Source organism: Rhinichthys klamathensis, unplaced genomic scaffold (assembly GCF_029890125.1).
Source record: "Rhinichthys klamathensis goyatoka isolate OS25496 unplaced genomic scaffold, OSU_Roscu_1.1 h1tg000041l_1, whole genome shotgun sequence".
NCBI classification, from domain to species: Eukaryota; Metazoa; Chordata; class Actinopteri; order Cypriniformes; family Leuciscidae; genus Rhinichthys; species Rhinichthys klamathensis.
The window spans coordinates 155001-167772 of record NW_026606588.1 but is presented as its reverse complement, the minus strand read 5'-3'; the positions used below and the strand labels follow the sequence as shown (position 1 = coordinate 167772).

The 12772-nt window shown below is 45.2% G+C and overlaps 2 protein-coding genes across 3 annotated transcripts; one reads left to right on the top strand and one right to left on the bottom strand.

Moving 5' to 3' along the window:
• Positions 1–15: 15 nt before the first annotated feature.
• Positions 16–9302, top strand: setdb2 (SET domain bifurcated histone lysine methyltransferase 2). Of its 2 annotated transcripts, none has more exons than XM_056246971.1 (13): positions 16–56; positions 228–267; positions 737–850; positions 950–1036; positions 1142–1232; positions 1687–2412; positions 6008–6177; positions 7144–7328; positions 7829–7868; positions 7952–8100; positions 8791–8879; positions 9116–9240; positions 9277–9302. In XM_056246971.1, the coding sequence occupies exons 2-12, from the start codon at positions 246–248 to the stop codon at positions 9231–9233; spliced, it is 1791 nt and encodes a 596-aa protein (XP_056102946.1). In that variant the 5' UTR covers positions 16–56; positions 228–245; the 3' UTR covers positions 9234–9240; positions 9277–9302. The 2 variants fall into 2 exon arrangements, with proteins under 2 accessions (XP_056102946.1, XP_056102945.1); XM_056246970.1 differs by having other exon boundaries at positions 7826–7868.
• A 1731-nt stretch (positions 9303–11033) lies between these two features.
• Positions 11034–11535, bottom strand: LOC130082217 (histone H2A, sperm-like). The gene has a single exon (XM_056246982.1). It carries the CDS (start codon positions 11454–11456, stop codon positions 11034–11036), a length of 423 nt encoding a protein of 140 aa, XP_056102957.1. The 5' UTR covers positions 11457–11535.
• Positions 11536–12772: the final 1237 nt, after the last annotated feature.

Sequence of the window (12772 nt, the reverse complement as noted above, 5' to 3'; positions counted from 1 at the left end):
TGGGTGATTCTTCAGTGATGGCGCGTTCTTTCATTCACTTTAATGAAGTCGTTTAAGTAAGAAATCTGACATTTTCACCCAGTTTGCACAGGCTTTTTTAGCATTTCCGTGATGTTTATTGTCTTTGGCACATAATATTCGGTCACCATTCAGCGTCTCCGTGAGATAATAGAACAGAGTTGAGTTGTTGACATGGACTAGTATTGTTTGTCTCGATGTGTTCTCAGCTCACCCGAGGCTCAGAGATGATGATGGAGTGTGAAACCGGTAAGAGGACAAAAACACGATCCAAGAACGGGTTGCAAGCGTTCACATTCATTTATGAAAACGTTATTTCTGAATGTTTTCAAAACGTCCAGTTTTTAAATGTTCTGAAAACACACACACACACACACGTTGTTTTTATTGCTTATGTGAATATTCCATTGTCAAAAGTAACATTCCCGTAATGTTAGAAGAATGATACAATGTTCTCTGAGCGTTCTGAAACTAGCAACATTTAAAAACCGTCAGACGAACATCCAACTAAAACGTTCCATGAACGATGTATACATATATATTTTTTGTGCTAATGCTTTCAGAACATTATTAAAGACCAGATGACCGAGTGAACGGTCTATAATGTTAGCCCTGAGATTGAGAGAACGTTCCCCGTTGGGTCTCGATGATCATCCGTGTTCAGTCCTTCATGATGTCTGAGAACGGTTATTGATCAGAGGATGATCGTGTGTTTCAGAGCGAGCGAAGACCTTCTGGGAGGAAGTGGATGTTGATGAAGTGTTTGATGATCTGATCGAGGTTCTTTCTCTTTTACGAGACGCGATTAGACACAACACCGCAACAGACAGAGGTACTCACTCACTCACTCACACACACACACACACACACACACACTCACTCGCGCACACACACACACTCACACTCACACTCTTGTATTGTGATGTTTCAGAGTATGTTCAGGCCATGAAGATCATTCTAGAGTCGAAGCTGATCGTCCTCCGGCCCGAAGCCATCGAAGAGGTTCTGATTGATGAAGGTTTGTCCCGATCCTGATCAGTCCTGATGATCAATACTGCGTCTCATATCATAGTGTGTGTCACGAGAGTGTGTGTCACGAGAGTGTGTGTCTGCTGTGTTTCAGATATCCTGACGGTGACCGTGTCAGAGTCTCAGTGTTCTCCGGAGAGCTCGAGGAACGAGACCGAGGACGCTCTGCTGAAGGACGGCTCACGGTTCGTCATCATCATCATCATCATCATCACTACTGTGAGATTTATACAGTGTTGGGGAAACCCATTACAAGTAACTCGAGTAACGTAATCAGATTACTTTTTAAAAAAACTAGTGAAGTAATGCATTACTTTTTCAATTGACAACAAAATATCTGAGTTACTTTTCCACATTTATTGACTGACCGCTCTCCTGTCATTTCCTTCAGCCTGAGGCTTATTATTTCACTTCTGGTGTGAAAGGGCCTTAACATATTCCAAAAATATAACTTTTTTGTTGTTATTATTTTTTTTTTTGCATTACCTTTAAAAGTAGCTTTCCCCAACACTGGATCTCTCCTCTCAGGCTCTATTCGATGAATACAATACTAGATTGTGTGTAAGCTTGTTTCCAACACTGAATAAAACATGAGTGTGAGTGTTCTCTTCTCATGGATGATTTCACGCTCTCACTCAGACTCTCCAGAGACGCGGAGTCGGGCTCGGACTACAGTCAGATGTCCTCCGCCAGCCGGGCCGGTCCGGATCTCCCGCTGCTTCTGTCTCCTCTGAGCTTGTGTTCTGAAGAGGCCCGGTCCCCGGTGCCGCTCGTGTACCAGCCTCACGACTGCAGCCCGGCGTGTGTGCCGGCGCTCCCCGCTCACGCCGACCGGTTCCTGGGACACAACCCTCTGCGGGTGCCCATGCTGTGCCAGTTCCAGCGCCACTGCGCGCGGGTCTGGGCCGAGGATGAGTGTGAGGGCACAGACGTGCTTTATAAGGCGCCGTGTGGGCGGAGCCTGCGCTCGATCGACGAAGTGCTTCAGTTCCTGCGTGAGTCCGACACTCAGGCCGTGTTGCAGCCGAGCAACTTCAGCTTTAATGTGCAGATCGTTCCCGAACATCAGGCGCGAGCTCCCGCCTCTCCGGCGCTCCTGTTCGAGCGGGACCTCAGCCGCGGGATCGAGCCGGTTCCCGTGCCTCTGTTTAACGAGGTGGACGGGACGCGGATGAAGGAGTTTCGCTACCGTAAGGAGCGCTGGCCGCACGGATGCTTCCTCAGCGCGGAGCCGTTCTTCTCAGCGTGCTGCGACTGCACTGACGGCTGCGCAGACGCTAAAACCTGCGCTTGTGTTCGGCTGACGACCAGAGGAGGCGCTCAAGCTTACACACACCAGAGACTGAGCCAGCCTGTGCGGGCAGGGTGAGTCTGGGGCGTTGGGTTGGGTTGGGTTGAGTTGGGTTAAGAGATGAGTTGGGTTTAGCTGTAGGGGACTCTCAAGCTTACACACACCAGAGACTGAGCCAGCCTGTGCGGGCAGGGTGAGTCCGGGGCGTTGGGTTGGGTTGAGTTGGGTTGGGTTAAGAGATGAGTTGGGTTTAGCTGTAGGGGACTCTCAAGCTTACACACACCAGAGACTGAGCCAGCCTGTGCGGGCAGGGTGAGTCTGGGGCGTTGGGTTGGGTTGGGTTGAGTTGGGTTAAGAGATGAGTTGGGTTTAGCTGTAGGGGACTCTCAAGCTTACACACACCAGAGACTGAGCCAGCCTGTGCGGGCAGGGTGAGTCCGGGGCGTTGGGTTGGGTTGAGTTGGGTTGGGTTAAGAGATGAGTTGGGTTTAGCTGTAGGGGACTCTCAAGCTTACACACACCAGAGACTGAGCCAGCCTGTGCGGGCAGGGTGAGTCCGGGGCGTTGGGTTGGGTTGGGTTGAGTTGGGTTAAGAGATGAGTTGAGTTTAGCTGTAGGGGACTCTCAAGCTTACACACACCAGAGACTGAGCCAGCCTGTGCGGGCAGGGTGAGTCCGGGGCGTTGGGTTGGGTTGAGTTGGGTTGGGTTAAGAGATGAGTTGGGTTTAGCTGTAGGGGACTCTCAAGCTTACACACACCAGAGACTGAGCCAGCCTGTGCGGGCAGGGTGAGTCCGGGGCGTTGGGTTGGGTTGAGTTAAGAGATGAGTTGAGTTTAGCTGTAGGGGACTCTCAAGCTTACACACACCAGAGACTGAGCCAGCCTGTGCGGGCAGGGTGAGTCCGGGGCGTTGGGTTGGGTTGGGTTGAGTTGGGTTAAGAGATGAGTTGGGTTTAGCTGTAGGGGACTCTCAAGCTTACACACACCAGAGACTGAGCCAGCCTGCGCGGGCAGGGTGAGTCCGGGGGGTTGGGTTGAGTTGGGTTAAGAGATGAGTTGGGTTTAGCTGTAGGGGACTCTCAAGGTTACACACACCAGAGACTGAGCTAGCCTGTGCGGGCAGGGTGAGTCCGGGGCGTTGGGTTGAGTTGGGTTAAGAGATGAGTTGGGTTTAGCTGTAGGGGACTCTCAAGCTTACACACACCAGAGACTGAGCCAGCCTGCGCGGGCAGGGTGAGTCCGGGGGGTTGGGTTGAGTTGGGTTAAGAGATGAGTTGGGTTTAGCTGTAGGGGACTCTCAAGGTTACACACACCAGAGACTGAGCCAGCCTGCGCGGGCAGGGTGAGTCCGGGGGGTTGGGTTGAGTTGGGTTAAGAGATGAGTTGGGTTTAGCTGTAGGGGACTCTCAAGGTTACACACACCAGAGACTGAGCTAGCCTGTGCGGGCAGGGTGAGTCCGGGGCGTTGGGTTGGGTTGGGTTGAGTTGGGTTAAGAGATGAGTTGGGTTTAGCTGTAGGGGACTCTCAAGCTTACACACACCAGAGACTGAGCCAGCCTGCGCGGGCAGGGTGAGTCCGGGGGGTTGGGTTGAGTTGGGTTAAGAGATGAGTTGGGTTTAGCTGTAAGGGACTCTCAAGGTTACACACACCAGAGACTGAGCCAGCCTGTGCGGGCAGGGTGAGTCCGGGGCGTTGGGTTGGGTTGGGTTGAGTTGGGTTAAGAGATGAGTTGGGTTTAGCTGTAGGGGACTCTCAAGCTTACACACACCAGAGACTGAGCCAGCCTGCGCGGGCAGGGTGAGTCCGGGGGGTTGGGTTGAGTTGGGTTAAGAGATGAGTTGGGTTTAGCTGTAAGGGACTCTCAAGGTTACACACACCAGAGACTGAGCTAGCCTGCGCGGGCAGGGTGAGGCCGATGGGCTGGGCTGAACTGGGTTGGGTTGAGTTAACAGATGAGTTGGGTGAAGTTTAGGGATGGCCCGATACCGATACTGGCATCGGGGATCGGGCCGATACTGTCCTCATATACTCGTACTCGTACTCATAAAAATTCGCCGATACCACGTACATTTTGCAAAACGAAACTGGCCGCCGCGAGAGCTTTGTCGAGGTGAACTGAGGCATAGGAAAGTAGCCTATAATGTCGGCGGTTAGGGCTCATTTCAAGATAAGGGATGATGACAACAGCAAGGCAGACTGTGAGTTATGTTCAGCTAAGGTGTCGAGAGGAGGGAAAGAAAGTACATCGTTTAACACCAGCAATCTAATTAAACATCTGAAGACGCATCATAGATCTGATGGCCGAGCGCGCGCGCGGGCGGTAATGCACTCACTCTGTGTGTGTGCGGGAGAATAAAACGATTCGCGGGACTCCCGCAAACTAGAAATATCTTTGAATAAAACATAAAAACTAATAGATTTTTATTCATCTCTTGCAGAAAAGCAAAAAGAACAACTACAACAAAATAGAAACGATTTACAGGACAGAGTTTCTATTCATAACATGTTTGCAGCGTTGAGCAATGTAGCCAATCACAGACATATGTGTTGATTTCTGGAACGCAATGGCCAATCAGAAGCATTTAAGATAGACTCCCCTCACCGCTCAAAACGGACTTTTTTGTTCAGTGCTGAATTCTGTATGCTGGCAAATCCTCTAATTATAACAAACAAAGTGTGGATATTATAAAAGATTGATTGTGCAGTCAGCTTTATTGATAATAACAGAGATGTGTGAGATCGCGATGAACTGTCAGCTTTTAGGATTTATTAAGGGTGCGCACTTTGCGTGCATTCAGTCATGCCCATGCACGCAATAGCCTGCTTGCTTTTATGTTAAATTAACAGTGGTTTGTGTGTTAATACATTTATTATTTTACTTTTTTTTTTTTTTTGACTTGTTAAAACAAGCAGAGAAGAAAATAAAAACAGTCTTCTGACCTGTGTTCTAAAATAGTCGTCTTCTTTTCTGGGAGCCTATTACTTTTGCGGTAGAAATATCGGTATCGGTACTCGGTATCGGCAAGTACACAAATGTAAATACTCGTACTCGTATCGGTTTGAAAAAAAATGGTATCGGGCCATCCCTAGTGAAGTTGAACTGAGTTGAGTCGTGTTAGGTTGGGTTGAGTAAGGTTGTGTTTTGTTGGGTTGAGTTCAGTAGAGTTTGGTTGGGTTGAGTTGAGTTGTGTTGGTTTGGGTTTAGGTGGGTCAAGTTGGATTTAGCTGTAGGGGACTCTCAAGGTTACAGACACCAGAGGCTGAGCCAGTCTGTGCGGGCAGGGTGAGGAGGATGGGCTCGGCTGGGCTGAACTGGGCTGAACTGGGTTGGGTTGGGTTAACAGATGAGTTGGGCTGAGTTAAGTTGGGATGGGTGAAGTTGAACTGAGTTGAGTCGTGTTAGGTTGTGCTGAGCTGAGTTGTGTTTTGTTGGGTTGGGTTGAGTTTAGGTGGGTCGGGTTGGGTTTAGATGGGTTGTGTTGTGTTGAGTCGTGTATGTGTTGTATGCCTGAGCCGCATGTGAGCGCTGGCTGTGATCTTCAGGTTGTTAGAGTGCGGCCCGTGGTGCGGCTGCCAGAAGAGCCGGTGCCAGAACCGTGTTGAGTTGTGTTGTGTTGAGTTGTGTTGTGTTGAGTTGTGTTGTGTTGTGTTGTGTTGGGTTGTGCAGGTTGTTTGAGTGCGGCCCGTGGTGCAGCTGCAAAAAGAGCCGGTGCCAGAACCGTGTGGTCCAGAAGGGTCTGCGTGTGCGGCTGCAGGTGTTCAGGACACTGGGCCGGGGCTGGGCCGTACGCTGCCGGGACGACCTCGACCAGGGCACCTTCATCTGCATCTATGCAGGTACACACACACACACACACACACACACACACACGCACACGCACCACGGTTATAACTAAAACTCTAACTCTAACCATAAATATTTTTTTTCATTTAATTAGAAAAAATAAACATTAACTGAAATAAAAAAAAATACATTTCTCATTTTCGGATCTATGTGGTGGACCGTTTTGATCTCCTCGAGACCTTGAGTTTCAGCACTTCTACAGTACAGACGGACTCAAAACAGCTCCACTGTGATAAACCGAATCAATTGTGCACTTCAAATTTGAATTGTCTATTGAATCTGAATTAGAGTCATAATTCACGTCAGTGTTGATTCAATTCAGTTTGCCAATGTTGCAAATTTCAGTTATGAACAATTTCTTTTCAGGCATAAAGCAGCTGCACAAACGTTGTTTAATAGAACTTTATAAGTAGCAGTTATTTGAAATGAATTAACACTGAATTGATCTGAATGATGACACTATTGCTTTACAGCAGAATCTGAATTTTGTTCATAATTCAGCTTTGAAACTGAGTCCACATTGGACTGAATTTCTGAAATGACGCTGCTTTATATCCAAGTTTAAAGACAATAGTCAGTTCAATGATGAAACAATTCAGTTTAAATACTGTTGCAGAGTTAAAAACGTCATATGCTCTCGATGACGAATGCGGAACAGTTAGTTCATGCGTTCATGAGCTCAAGGCTAGATTACTGTAATGCTCTACTGGGTGGTTGCCCTGCACGCTTAATAAACAAACTCCAGCTGGTCCAAAACGCAGCCGCTGAAAGATATGTCTCACACCGTGTCCTAACTAGATACGAGATCAGAATCCAGTGACTCTCCACACCACTGTTATTTTAGTGCCATTGAATTATTATAATTATTAGAATCACACAATTATTTAGTTGATTTATTTAAACAACTATAAACAATAAACAGACATTAATAAGACTAATAAAAATGTTGTGTTGTCCAGGTGTGGTCCTCCGGCTGGAGTCGAGCGCCGAGGAGCCGCCGGACCTCAGCCGAGAGCCGCCCGTGTCTGATGACGAGGTGGAGGTGGTGGAGGAGTGGACTCTTCCCTCGGGCCCGAAGGAGACGCTCGACTGCTCTCCGCCACTGCATGTCCCGGTGATCCAGAGACCCGCCGATCAGCTCCCGGTCAGGATTGCAATATTACAATTACAATTTACAGTGATCTGTCTGAAAGTTGAATAATTGAATGCAGAAACAAAGAGATCATTAAGGTAATGAATATTTGTTTGTTAACAAATGAGAAAGATGTAAGATGTCAGCTGAAGTCTTCATAATAGGCTGGATCCAAGTTACTTATAAAACTTACACAAACTGGAGCTGGCATCGCATCCCGAGATTAAAAATGGAAATGTGAAATGTATAACTGAGCATCATCGGCATAACAATGGAAATTAATTCCATGTTTTCTTATAATATTACCAAGTGGCAGCATATGTACTGAGAATAGCAGCGGGCCTAACACCGATCCCTGCGGCACTCCATCATTTACTGACATTATCTCAGATTTCCTCATTAAGTACACAAAATGGTAACGGTCTGATAGATACGATCTGAACACGGTCTCAATGTGTGTTTCTTCAGCCCACTGAACTGCCCTCAGTGTACATGTTTCCCTGTTGCAGGAGCAGGAGCGGAGCGTGTCGTCGCTGGACGGCAGTGAGACAGGTACAGTACGAGCCCGTTCAACACATGCACTGCACTCAGAGCGGCCTCTGGACACGTGTGTGTGTGTGTGTGTGTGTGTGTAGAGCATGAGGTCTCCAGGAAGAAGCCCAGACTAACGCTCCCCGAATCGAACGGACACGCCGACAGCGCTGAGATCCCGTCACACAAGCATCAGGACAAAGCCTATTACCTGGACGCCTCTAAAGAGGGAAACGTGGCCCGATTCATCAACGTACGTTTTCCGTCAACTTTTTCATTATGAGATTCAAAAATCCAAATTATGAGATGAAAAGTTGAAATTCACTTTGTAATCATTTTTAATTTGTCATCATAATATTCTTTTTTATTGTCATAATTTACCATTTTTACTCATAATTTCATTTATGACATTTTATGACATGATTTTTTTACGTGATAACTTTTACCATTTGTCGTCAATTTGACTTTGTCATAATTTAATTTACCCACAATTTAATTTAGTCATAATTTCAACTTTTTGTCATGTTGACTTTGTCATAATTGAATTTACTCATAATTTCGACTTGTCATAATTGCGTTTTTATGTGATAATTTTTACTTTGTCATTATTTTGACTTTGTCAATTTTTTGTTAACGTAATAGTCATCATTTTGACGCATAATTTCTTAGTATGTCATCATTTCAATTTTTTTTCATAATTGATTGTCAATTCTGACTCATCGTTTTGACTTTTTAGTCATAATTTCAACTTTTTATGCCATAATTATATTGTTTTTTGTCATCATTTTGATTTTTTAGTCATAAATTCTACTGTCATAGTTTTGACTTATAATTATGACTTTATATTTGAGTATATTCTGGCTGAAGCAGCGTGAGAAGTGGCGAGTGTGTAATAATACGCCAGGTTGAATGATTGACGTTAATGCGAGCTCTTCACCTGCAGCACAGCTGTGAGCCCAACCTCTTCATCCAGAACGTCTTCGTGGACACACACCACCCACAGTTCCCCCTCATCGCCTTCTTCACTAACAGGTGACCATCATCAGTCATGCTTGATAACAGGTGACCATCATCAGTCACGCTTGATAACAGGTGACCATCATCAGTCATGCTTGAGATGATCACGTTCAGCATCAGTCGAGTCATCACTTCTGCAGCGTCTTCACAGTGATAAACGGGAGCATAACTTCATCAGATTCAGCGTACGGACAGTGTCTGTGCGACCCGTGGAAAGGAACGTGACTGTGTTTGTTTGTCTTGTTTCTCAGGTCAGTTAAAGCTGGAACTGAGCTGACCTGGAACTACTCGTACACGCCGGGCAGCGACCCGGATCATGAGGTGAGCTGTCGCTGTGGCAACACCAGCTGTCAATCACTCGTCGTCTGAGGCTGTTGTGCTGCTTCGAGGGGTTTTTATGCAGCAGCCGGAGCTCAAATAAAGTTGAGTCGAGCAAAACGTGTCTTGTTTCTCTTATTTTAAAACATCTTGAACTACTGATACAGCAATGCTTGATATTTGCATAAAATGAAGAATATCACAAGCAAATTACCAATACAGGTATAAAGCAGATGAGCAGACACCACTGAAATGACTAGAGCAGTGTGTATCAGAGACGAGTTCAGCAGAAGTTCAGCACTAACATGTTCTTTTGAAGGTTTCCTGAGGTCCGTGACTCAGGCCTGTGGCCGCAAGCATGAAAGGGCCTGAAAACCACAGCCGTGAAACCGAGCGTTTTGATCTCCTCGAGACCTTGAGTTTCAGCACTTCTACAGTACAGACGGACTCAAAACAGCTCCACTGTGATAAACCGAATCAATTGTGCACTTCAAATTTGAATTGTCTATTGAATCTGAATTAGAGTCATAATTCACATCAGTGTTGATTCAATTCAGTTTGTCAATGTTGCAAATTTCAGTTATGATAAATTTCTTTTCAGGCATAAAGCAGCTGCACAAACGTTGTTTAATAGAACTTTATAATTAGCAGTTATTTGAAATGAATTAACACTGAATTGATCTGAATGATGACACTATTGTTTTACAGCAGAATCTGAATTTTGTTCATAATTCAGCTTTGAAACGGAGTCCACATTGGACTGAATTTCTGAAATGACGCTGCTTTATATCCAAGTTTAAAGACAATAGTCAGTTCAATGTTGAAACAATTCAGTTTAAATACTGTTGCAGAGTTCAAAACGTCATATGCTCTCGATGACGAATGCGGAACAGAATGCGTTCATGAGCTCAAGGCTAGATTATTGTAATGCTCTACTGGGTGGTTGCCCTGCACGCTTAATAAACAAACTCCAGCTGGTCCAAAACGCAGCCGCTCGAGTTCTTACCAGAACCAGGAAGTATGACCATATTAGCCCGGTTCTGTCAACACTGCATTGGCTGCCTATTAAACATCATATACATTTTAAAATATTGCGGATTACCTACAAAGCACTAAATGGTTTAGCTCCCAGTACTTGAGTGAGCTCTTAACGCATTATAGTCCTTCACGTCTATTGCCAGTTGATAATACCTAGAATATCAAAATCGACTGCAGGCGGGAGATCCTTCTCCTGTAGACAACTTCCCAAAACAATCTTACTTTAATTTCCCATTATCACTGTAAAGCTGCTTTGAGACAATCTATATAGTTAAAAGCGGTATATACCAGTAAATGGTGGCTTGACAATATTCTAATTGAAGATAGTTAACTCCACATCAGCAACAAATTCATCAACTAACCATTCAGAAGTGAGGGATTCGGAGCTGCTAACACACACGCTCTTGAACCCCTGTGCCGGGAGCAGCAGCTCATTTGCATTTAAAGGGACACGAAATTAATTTACTGACCCTCAAAAAGGGACAATTTTAACATGCTGTGGGGTATTTTGAGGTAAAACCACACACTCTGGGGACATCAGAGACTTATTTTACATTGTATAAAGGCGCATTATACCACCCATTTAAGTCTTTCAAGCCCAGGATTTAGAAACCTGATGAATTAGTGCCTTAAAGCCAGACAATGTAGAAGAAAAACATTTTATTAATACTATTGAGAAGAGATTAAAGTGCTAAAAACATTAAAGTCCTCGCAGTCAGAAGTCCTGGGACTGGCCTGGTTTGCTGGTGTCCGGGTCTCGGGTCTCAGAAGTCCTGGGACTGGCCTGGTTTGCTGGTTTCCGGGTCTCGGGTCTCAGAAGTCCTGGGACTGGCCCGGTTTGCTGGTGTCCGGGTCTCGGGCTGCTTTGGTCTTCTTGGGCAGTAGTTGGGCCTGGATGTTGGGCAGAACTCCTCCCTCAGAGATCGTGACTCCGCCCAGCAGCGTGTTCAGCTCCTCGTCGTTGCGCACCGCTAGCTGGATGTGACGCGGTGCGATGCGGAGCTTCTTGTTGTCGCGGCACGCGTTGCCCGCGAGCTCCAGCACCTCCGCGCACAGGTACTCGATGACCGCGGTCAGATACACCGACGCGCCGGAGCCGATGCGCGGCGCGTAGTTCCCCTTCCGCAGGAGACGCGCCACGCGGCCCACCGGGAACTGGAGCCCCGCGCGGGAGGAGCGCGACACGGGCGCCTTGGGTTTCGCTGCGCTTGCGAGCTTCTTACCACGGCCAGACATGATGAGCAGATCTAGAAGAGACAAACCATCGGTTAATCTGAGCTCAACTACTCTGGTCGAGTACCGGAAGAGTTACAAGTATGCAAAGGAGTAAAGTCGATTAGAAGTTGAATGACAATAAGCAAAGTACCAGTGAAGTGATTATTCATCTGAACAACACTGATCTAAAACACTAATGGAGTATCTGAAAAAAGTAGATCTTTACAAGTGTTGCAAATGAGTATACCTATTAAAGTGTTTGACAAGTAAATTCTGATTAAAAAGAAACACTAGAAAAACAAAAATTTACCCGTTTAACACAAACAAGGAACACGCAGTAAAGCTGTTTAACTCACATCTGAGAATCTAATCCTTCATAACTGGACTTACAAGTAGTCAAGATGCAAAGTAGTAAAGTAACTTAAGTTTATGACAGAAAGAGTCATGATTAGAAGTTGAAGTTAACAATACGCAAAGTGATCGATGAGGATCTGAAAACAAAGTCGAGTACCTGAAGAACCACACAGATTTTCTCTAGTCATGTTGCAAATAAATGAAGTTTTCTTAACACATAAAACCTGATTTAACAAACACTAGCGCCCCATAAGCTCACCTGTTCACCACAGACGAGGAACACGCAGTAAAGCTGTTTAACGCACATCTGAGAGTTCGTCTTTTATACTGGAACTCAATTGGGATTCATTGAAATTCACCGGTGCCGATTAAACACTGCTGGCCAATCAGCTGTTTGAATTCATTATATAGTAAACGATCAATTAGAGGGAGTTTTTATAAGGCCATTTTTAAAACTTAATAACACTTTTTAAAACTTAAGTTAAATAAATTGTAGAATGCAGTCATTTTTTTAAAAAAAAAGAAGCTTTTTGCTTATAATAAGCTTGTTTATATAATAATATCTGAATTCCTCATGACAACACTGATCACATGCATTTGTTGTAATATGACATTTTTGGTAATAATTAATAATAATAATCATTTCTATTTCATTTTATTTTTTCAAGTCAAGACTAAAGGGAAGTATTTGTAGGCTATATCATATCACATTATGTTCTATAATGCCTTTATGCTTTAACATTGAGTCGTTTTTGTGAGATATTACAAATATGATTAGCAGGTTAAGGTTTGATCAGGGTGCAGCAAGAGAGTCGCGATGCTTTCATTACAGCTTTCATAATTCATGTTTCATGTTTGTGCTGTAAGCACGTGTTGTGGTCACATGACTGTTTAGATCATGTGACCATTTGTTATGGAGCTCACTCATATAATCAAATGAATCGTGGTCGGTGTTTGTGATCATATGAATCATTTTGTTCGAT